The following is a 10,276-nucleotide window of genomic DNA, read 5'->3' on the forward strand; positions in this document are numbered from 1 at the left end:
GTGCCTGGGGAACAGTCTGTGATGATGGCTGGGGAACAACTCAAGCACAAATAGTTTGTAGACAGTTAGGCTGTGGTGAATCCCAAAACATTCCTCCACCAAGCTACTTTGGTGAGGGCACTGGACCGATCTGGCTTGATAATGTGCACTGTCGAGGAAATGAAAATGCTCTTTCCACATGTTCACACCGAGGATATGGAATACATGACTGTGGACACCATGAGGATGCTGGTGTCATTTGTTCTTGTAAGGCTGTTTACATTTAAGTAGCTTAACAATGTTATTTATGATTATAAATGAGACCCTGTTTATGTGTTCACATTTAAAAGTCTTTTAAGTGGATTAAATACAGATGTTTTCAGAAGGATACAATTTACTCTAGCATTAATAAATGTAAGTTGAGTGCTTTAAGCTACTATTTAGGCTCAGACTAGTTAGAGTCATGGGGGGATTGAGGACTCAAAAATTCAGTCTCAACAAACAAAAACTGACTATTCAACCATGAAAGTACAAGTTTTGCCTAGCGGAGGCAATACAAAATCATCAAAACCAGAGGAAAATAATACCCAATAATTAAAAATAACACTCAAGTTGTACCTGTTCTTTCTATTCCATACAATACATCTAATTTTGAAATGTATTTCTTCCAAGTCAAAATGAACATAGATCAAATAAGCGCCTTCCTATCTAAAATAAACCTTCTGGATGTCTAAAATGAATTATGAGAAGGATGAACTCTAATATCAGATCCCCACTATCCAGGTAATACTAGTCATAATGACCATTTCACAAATCGAAAATAACACATTCTATATATCAAAATATATTTCTACTAGTAGAAATGTCATTACAGATATCAACTGCCAGCTATTTAAAGTGGAATTCCAGATATCTTAATTTTAATAATACCTATACAAAATGCAGTTTTAGATACTTACAAACAAATTTTGACCAGTATTTACCAGAATAATGGGGCTCCATCTTAACAAATAATAGACAAGCTGACTAGTCATACTTCTTTTATTGATAGCACTGAAGCATTCTACCTAGTCACAACATTCCTTGTCAAAATTGTAATATAGATGTTAATAACTTTATATCCGCCAGTAGAGATGACATCTTAAGTAATCTGGAATCAAATATGTACTAGTAAGAACTACATGTCAGGTATCTACACATCTTTATTCATTTTGAGTGTCTGTTTTAGCATACATTTGCCTGACTGGATTTGTATTTAAAAAATGTTAAATAGTATTTTTCGTATCTAAAATTTATTTTTCACATATTTAGATTTAATTCTTACCAGTACAAATTACGTCACTTTTTCCCCATTCGTCTATCATTCGGCTGTCACTTTCAGATATCTGAAATGTCTAAATAAATATTCTAATAAACATATATTGGCAAAAATGCAATTAGGAAATCTGTAAATACAGTAGGGATGTAGTTTTTACCAGGAAGATTGCTATTTTAGTGATCTACAAATAAAACAACAGCGAGGAAATAATTGTCCTAACTGCCTGCCCAAGTGGTGTTTGCTCTTGGCTTGGCGAAATTCCATCTTGGTTAAGCAGCCAAAAAATGCATAGTATAAGTTCAACATCAACCAAGACAAATACAGTCTGCCAAATCTACTTTAAATATACGTGTACGGTAAACATCCTGCTATTTACAGTAGTTTTGTGGCTCGATTCAGCAAAGTACAGTACTTATGGATAACCCAAACAATTCTGAAGTAAGTGGTTTGTTATGTACAAAAGCAAAGAACTGACATATTAAATTATTATCTTGAAATACTTTGTTAGTATAATGGCAAATCTTTACCTTTTAACCAGTCAGTGAGTTATGGATGTTTTAAAATGTTGGATGAGTGGACAATTGGTCCAAAAGAGGAGTCCAATCGCAGCTCAAGTAGGACATTACAAGAGTAGGAGACTTATGTCTTCTGAAAGCCACTGCTGTTTTCACCTCAAAGGAGCTTTTCATTGGATTAACTATGCGGTTTGTTGGCTATATCAGCAGGTTAATAAATAATAAGTACTGTATTATGATATTAAAATAGGTACATTACATTCAGTATAGATTAATCCTATAAACATACAAGGCCAACCACAACATAGGACAAAGGAGGACACATAACCAACACTATGATGATGTCATACATTTTAGTTTAACACAAATCCACAATAATCGGTCTCTGCTTTGCCTGTTATTGCTCACCAATTAACTATCACATTCCCGAGTTTATTAAAAGGCATCACTTAACTATTTTAAAGTGTAATAAAACTGCTAACTTTTAGTCCTGTGACTGGAAACCTGTCCAGGATGGACCTGGTGTCCCCGCCTCTCGCTCATTGACTGCTGGAGAGTCACCAGCATTTGAATCCTCATCATTTGAGTGTCCTGGTTCAGCGGCTCATCAGGTGAACGGCTGCTTATTTATTGACTGACAGCCGCTCTCACTGCAGCTCTGCCTGTTTTGGTTCAGAAAAGCAAAGGTGGAATTATTATTTTTTTTTTTTACATTTTCCAAATCGGACCCAGTCAAATGCGGAACATTGTTGCGCATTCCGCCCCTTCTTAAAAAAAAAAGCGTCATGTTAAATTACTGGTGGCCCTAGTGCTGCAGACCTCTGACTGATAGCCTTGCAGCCACAGGGCTGTCAGTCAGAGAAAATCCTGACTTTGATTTTCTTATAGAGGTCAGGAGAAAAACATTTCTCTTCCAGGGTCAAGACATTAAAAAAATTTAAAAACGATGTATTGCAAAAATTAACGAACTCACTATTAAATAAATATAAAATTTGAGGTCTGATTAAACATGATTATAAAATTTAAATAAATAAATAAATACCTATTTTAATATCATAATAAAGTACTTATTATTTATTAACCTGCTGATATAGGCAACAAACCGCATAGTTAATCCAATGAAAAGCTCCTTTGAGGTGAAAACAGCAGTGGCTTTCAGAAGACATAAGTCTCCTTTCCTTGTAATGTCCTACTTGAGCTGCGATTGGACTCCTCTTTCGGACCAATTGTCCACTCATACAACATTTTAAAACATCCATAACTCACTGACTGGTTAAAACGTAAAGATTTGCCATTATACTAACAAAGTATTTCAAGATAATAACATTAATATTTCGGTTCTTTGCTTTTGTACATAACAAACCACTAATTGTTTAAAATTACTTAATTCAGAATTGTTTGGGTTATCCATAAGTACTGTACTTTGCTGAATCGAGACAGAAAACTACTGTAAATAGCAGGTTCAGCTGACGCTCTTATAAGTGGCGTAGTAGCAAAGGCACACTCAGTAGGGTTAAACAAGCGCACCCTTTCTGAGGCTGTCGTTCTATTGGCTGGAAAGGTTGCTAAGCGACAATCCAACTGCAATCTGAGAGAGAACAAAAAAAATCCTCAAGCAGAGCCTACAGGTTTGCGAGCGTAACTGAGACTCGAGCAGAGCGCGGTTTGTGCGCGAAGATAAGGAGGCAAGCGAGAGGAGAAAATATCTGTGCAAGAAGCATTAAATCTGAGAGAAGAAACAAAGATTTAAGAGAGAAGAGAAAATATTTGAGAGAGAGCGCATGTTTTGAGTGTGAGCATTATAAGTTTTGAGTGCAAGAAGATGAAATTTTTTCTCAAATTGAAATGATGTGCTCTTGCATTATGGCAGGATAATTCTCCCATAGATTCGAGTCAGGGACAGCCGATGAAGTCTCACAAGCGCTCCTTGCCTGTCAGCCAATGACACACTGAGTAGACCGATATTATGCCTCATAGAGTCCTGTTGTTATTGGTTTAGACCACGTGGGCTGTTTGGCTTTGTAGCCAATAAAATAGGGTTTCAAACAAGGGTAGACATGGCTGGGTTGCATAAAGCAGAGCCATGTTACCGGCTTGCATAAGAAGGAAATACACTGCTGAGGCTATCGGTGCGCACAGTTTGGACAAGTTTCGACACAGATTTTGCGTTGCCTAAAAAAATTTAAAATACAGCTCAGAAAAGACACTGGGGCTTATTTTACCTTGGAAAACAGCAGTTTCACTATTATTTATAGATTTTTTTAATGTTATTTTAGGTTTATAAATGTTACTTTTGTTATGTACACTGATTCTGAAAAAAAGTGGAAAAATACTTGCTTCATAAATCTTTTGTGGCCATTCTAATGCTTCAGTGTTATTCTATGGGTGAAATAGCAGAGTAAAAGCATTGGGCAAAATTTGGCCCAATCTCGTACATTTGGAGAGGTTGGAGATGCTGTTGACACCAAAAGTTCAAAGGGACTGTTGAAGCTAGAGGTCTGACATTTTCTGCATTTGTGGTTGACATGATGTAGAACAATTGTAATACAATGAGACATGCCTTTTCTCAAGCATGTCTTTATACTGCTGTTAGAAAACAACCTATTACCATATTTAGAGAAGAAAAAAAAACAACTGAGTCAGGTTTAAACTGATGCAGCTTAGGCTCATTTACTTTCAGAAACTAGAAGTTTTTTAGCTTTCAGATGATGTATCAAACATGTAATTTGGGCTTACAGTTCCTCGGTTATTTGCTTTTCCATTTTGGTATGCAAGATAGGCAAGGATTACTTCAAATTAGGTGGGTTTAATGAAAATAGCCATAGGAGAAAAAAAAGATCTTTAAACAAAGAGAGAATAAACTCTGGAAACAAATATTTGTCTATAGTTCTCCTATTCTGTACTTTTTAAACCTATGTTTTACAGAACAGATATTAGTTGCATAACAGATTCATATTTAGATATTTAATAAAAGAGTAGATGCTTAGCAAAATACTAAGCATAGCTTAAGGTTTTAATCAAAGTGTTTGAATCAGTGTGACAGTGGGGCTGATACTTATCTCCAGCAGTTTATGGGAAAGACTGGGTACACCCTGGACAGGCTTCAGATATTCCCAAATTATTGCTGGATTTTACTAGCCTGGCCAGCCATGTTTAACTGACTTCCTGCCAGATCAAAGGCAGGAAGTCAGTTAAACATGTCAAGCCAAGAAAAGCAAATGCGTCCTAAAATAAAACAATAAAAAAACCACTAAAGATGTCCGTTGTTAAGGTTATAAAGTTAGATCAATCTCACTTACAACATCAGGAAGGGGATCAATAAAACATTGGGCTAATCCCAAACCTGCCCCTAAGCACTAACCCTGAGCATTAACCCTCCGCGTTCTCGCAGATGGTCCACCAAATTAAGGGCCATCACAAACAACGTGGTGGGTAGGGCAAGTCTGCATTAAATGCAGGCTTGCTGGAATTTGGTAGCGGATGTGACAGTGGCTTGATGACGGAGGAAACTCATGCATTTAAATGTAAGTTTCACCGGTTTGCTGCATCTTCATCACACTGACGAAAAATCATATGTATAAAAAAATCAATAAATCAATTCCAAAAGGGAAAGTCTTCTTTGAAATAGATTTTGTGTAGCCTTAGAAACAATTGCTGTCTTTTTCCGTTGGAGGGAAGAAGCCATCCCATTCTCTTTTATACCCCCCTACCTTAATTCAAGGCCCCTTCCACAACTGCAAGTGTCACTTTATTGCGAGTGAGACCTGATAGTTAAATGTTAGCGGTTAGTGAATGATTTGGGATTCAGCCATTGTTCCATTGCGGTTACCATCTTGGTGTTGTGCTGGCAGAAACCAGAAAGGAACAGAGAATGGCGTATCATAAGGTTTTGGCTCCTGCGCTGTTATTGTTCTGGAGTCAACAATGCTTTACCAGACTGAATTATGCTCTTTGTTATTCAGGCTTCCTGGCCAGGCTAGCATTTTATTGCATCCTCTGGAGTTTATATTTACCTAAAAGATGATCAGATTAGAAAATCTCTGACAAAGGAAGTATGCATAAAGTCCTAAACTGTGGCCATAAGATTGAAATGGATGTGAAATGATCTCTTTGTTTTTGTTTTTTTTATTTATGTAACTTCTCTACAGATAATACAATCTTGCCATACGAGGCATGCAATGGATATGTTCATATACACTATGATGGTGCCTGGAGACGAATCAGTGAAAATGGCTTTAATATGAATGCTGCTAATGTGGCCTGCAGGCAGATGGGCTGTGGTCCACCATCTTCATACCTTAAATACAATAACTACTGGTCTGATTATTACTTTGAAATGAGCTGTTCAGGAAATGAAAGTTCTCTAACAGAATGTCAGAATGGTCATGTTACATATCATAGTGGACCCCGGGCTCATGTTTCGTGTACAGGTAAGACTGATAGTTAAACGCTTCAGAAATTCTGTTATTACTCATAAAATATTTCTTGTTTAATTATATTTAATAAGGAATATTGTACTGTTGATCCTTTGTGATTACCTTTAATTAATTATTAATTAATAATTATTTTATCATAAGTGCATCATTTCCCGCCTGTTAGGTCATCCAGTCAGATTAGTGGGACCTTCTCGATGCTCTGGAAGAATTGAAGTCTTTTACAATGGCGCATGGGGAACCGTGTCCGATAATGGCTGGGACTTGAATGATGCTCAGGTAGTCTGCAGACAGCTGGGCTGTGGTTTAGCCATTGCTGCCCCTCATTCTGCCTACTTTGGAAAAGGAACTGACAAAATCTGGGTTGATAATGTTATGTGTACAGGGAGTGAAACATACCTGACCCAGTGCTCATTAAGTGGATTTCAATCACACAACCTTAGTCACAGTCAGGTTGCAAGTGTCATCTGTTCGGGTAAGGAAACACTCTTTAAGTTATTTTGGTGTCCTCTAGAAATACAAGGACCACAGATATACACATTTTTAATGATTGTAGTTTTATTTTTTATATTTGGAAAATTAGGACAGCAGGGATGTGATAATGTTTGAGAAAAAGGAATCTTTGCAAACAGAAACTGTCTTTATCTTGTTTTTAAGAAATTAGTATTAAAATAATTGTTAACATATTAACAAATAAGGCTTTAAACCTTACCTTCCAATTAAGGAGTTTTGTGCTTGCAATAAGTGGCCATGTTGCGGGTGATCTGTGAAGATTGCTGAACAAATGTTAAGACATGCAAATAGATTTGGTCGGGCCCTTTTAAATTAACTAATTGCTTGTAATACTGTCAGTTTGAGAGTGGCTGTAAAAGTAAGATGAGATTCTAAGTCTTGTAATTGGAGTTTTTAAGGGTTTAAAATCTGAATATTTTAAAATATGAGTTGATTGATAGACTTTATTGATCTCAGAGTCGACAAATTTATTATATTACCAAATATAATTTATAGTGTACTTCACATAGCTAGCACGTGCTACAAACAAAAGTAAACAATAAAATAATGAAAATAACTTAAGTTAATAAGAATATAAAAGATAAGATACCATAAAACATAAAGAAGTTGTTGATAGCTATTTTTTGTTAGTTTTGGTTAAATTGTATAAGGGATTGTCTGCTATCCTGTTACTGTCAGCCTGCATAGAAATTGGTTTTGGATCTCACACCAAGACTTCTGTCATCTGCATAAACACATTCACTCTATGTCTCATTGTATGAAACCTCATAATCAAAAAGGGACAGCAGGCTTTTAGAGTAGAACAATAACTATAAGCAAGACAGGCATAAGCTACTGTATTACAGATAGACACTGATATATATAAAAAATTCTCTTGATATGTCCAGTAAATTATTTAACAATTTTTTTCAAGTATTTTCTGTTTCAAGCCTTAAACATTGCACATGTGTTTTGTCCTCTGTTGTTTAAGCTGGCCAAATAAGGTTAGTTGGACCAAACAGGTGTTCTGGAAGAGTTGAAATCTACTACAACAGATCCTGGGTTGCAGTCTGTAATGGGAGCAAAGACTTAAATGTAGCCAGAACAATCTGCAGGCAACTAGGCTGTGGTACGGCTCTAGGTCTCCATCACTTTGGAGAGGGAGCAGGGCAAACCTGGGTGGATGATTTGGCATGTACAGGAAACGAAAGACATATCTCAGAGTGTTTGAAACCTGGATCTGTGAGACAGGACTGTGCACACAGTGAAGATGTTGGTGTCATCTGTTCAGGTATGAAGCCATTTTGATTTAATCGGTTAATCTGATTTAACGGGTGCCAACTTTGCACCAAATTGAAAATATGCAACAAACTAAGCCTTAATAATTCAAAAAAGTTAAATAAATCAGTCCACTGGACTTTTTTCCAAGCTTGAAAACATTTTGCTTCCCATCCAGGAAGGCTTTAGTCCAGTCCTTTGTTTTTTAAACTTTTTTGGAATGTCCTGGATGACTCAGAATCTTCACCAGTTAGGCTTTGGCGGAATAGCAAATGTATTCTCTGAATTGCATCCCTATTACGGGTACTAAATCTATTACATTTGTTAAATTTTTGAAGATCTTTATCTTTTAAGGTTGAAGAAAAACTGAATTGGTAATTTGCTATATGTGTTTCTTGTTTGTAGGCCTAATAAAGCCCACCATCACCATAAACCCTCAAAGTGACATCACCCTGGGTCAGAATATCAGCGTCACTTGTTTGGTCCCTAACGTACAACTTGGAGGAACATTCATCTTTAAATGGACCTCAGATGCATCTAGTCTGACTGTTGAGTCAAACAGCAGCTCTGCTACTTTTTATATTCCTCAAATTGGTTTTGAGCATGAAGGATCATATCAATGTCAGTTTCGAATAAGGGTTTCTAATGAAGACTTCATCACAGATTTTAGTAATTCTGTTCAGCTAAATTTAAATGGTAGTGTATCTTTTCACCTTAACTAATTTCTGACATGCACAATGGATGACTTATGTATGGAATATTAAGTCAATATTTTGTTTGTTTGCTTTGTAGCAATTCTTCCAAAACCCAGCATTACCATTGAACCTGCAGGTGTGATTACGTTTGGTGAACTTGTCACTATCACTTGCTCAATCTCAACTCAGTTGTTGAATGGATCATTCATTCTGCAGAGAAGGCCAAACTACAGTAATTTTTACGATATGAAGAGTCAATCGTCAAGCATCAATTCTTCCATATTCAGATTTCTTGAAGTCACCTCTGATCATGAGGGATATTACAGATGTTATTATACAAAAGCAGTAATAATTCGAACTCTAACGTCACCTGTAAGTGATTCTCTTCCACTTTTTATCACTGATACCTAAGGTCATGTACATAAACATGGGTTTGTGAATTTTTACTTATTTTGCTTATTCTTTAAAGTTAATCCCTTTCTTTAATCCATCTTCATTTCCTCTCCTTTTAAATACCATTGTCACATCATCACACTTTTTTCCAGCCCTGAAAGAAAGGGATTTTTATAATCATACACATCACAGCAGCTCTTTTATATATATATATATATATATATATATATATATATATATATATATATATATATATATATATATATATATATATTAATGTGGGGAATTAATCTCAAAAGGATCATGTTTGGATGATCCTGTATGTTTTAAGCAGTTCTTTAATATATGTTTTCTCTATATGTAACAACTCCATGGGGTCTTTAAGGCTGGTAAAAAATATCTTAATAAATGAAATCTGTTGTGTGAGTAACTTGATGTAAATGAAAAAAACACTGATACAGTGAAAACACCTGTGTCAGGATGAAGCATGTAGATTTGAAATTATTTTCATTTTCCTTTTAGATAAAAACAAATTTTTTGTTTTCCTTTTTTTTGTTTGCAAGCTCTCTTTTTTTCCCTCTTTAGGGTCTCTCCTTCAGTTTTTCCAGCAAAGGTTACTACTATGACCTCTGTTTTTGTTTTATTCTCAGAATTCTACACAACAAAACAAACGATAACGTCCATACAAAAAATAGATAATTGAACTTTATTGATCTCACACCTGAGAAACTTATCTCTGCATTTAACCCATCCCTTTAGGGAGCAGTGGGTTGCCATTGTGCGGCACCCGGGGAACAGTATGGGGTTAAGGGTCTTGCTCAGGGACCCAGAATGCAGGGTGTGGGGATCAAACCGGGTACTTACAACCTTCTCAGAGCACAAGCCCACTGCTCTAACTACTAGGCCAACACTCCCTTTTATTAGCATAATTCAAGGGATATTACAGGGATTATGATAATATATAGTTCCTTTACCCAGTGCATTTTAATATCCTATAGTTAGGGTGGTTAAACATTTAAGGACGTTCAATATGTTCCATACAGTAAACACAATGCCGGTACTAGAAGTGGTCTAGCTACTAGAAGTGATCTAGCTACTAAAGCTACTTAATATTTAACTATATTTTACTTAATATTTTTGGATATACATTTTTTTTGACTTTGCACCTTTGTG

General features: G+C 35.9%; 1 protein-coding gene across 1 annotated transcript; it reads left to right on the forward strand.

Annotated features, from left to right (window-relative positions):
* The first annotated feature begins 6,191 nt into the window (after positions 1-6,191).
* LOC119780306 (deleted in malignant brain tumors 1 protein-like) lies at positions 6,192-9,307 on the forward strand. The gene is made up of 5 exons (XM_038280301.1): positions 6,192-6,242; positions 6,390-6,720; positions 7,729-8,028; positions 8,421-8,711; positions 8,808-9,307. Exons 1-5 carry the CDS (start codon positions 6,192-6,194, stop codon positions 9,119-9,121), a joined length of 1,287 nt encoding a protein of 428 aa, XP_038136229.1. The 3' UTR covers positions 9,122-9,307.
* Positions 9,308-10,276: the final 969 nt, after the last annotated feature.

This window comes from Cyprinodon tularosa, unplaced genomic scaffold (genome assembly GCF_016077235.1).
Source record: "Cyprinodon tularosa strain WSP-4 unplaced genomic scaffold, ASM1607723v1 ctg159, whole genome shotgun sequence".
NCBI classification, from domain to species: Eukaryota; Metazoa; Chordata; class Actinopteri; order Cyprinodontiformes; family Cyprinodontidae; genus Cyprinodon; species Cyprinodon tularosa.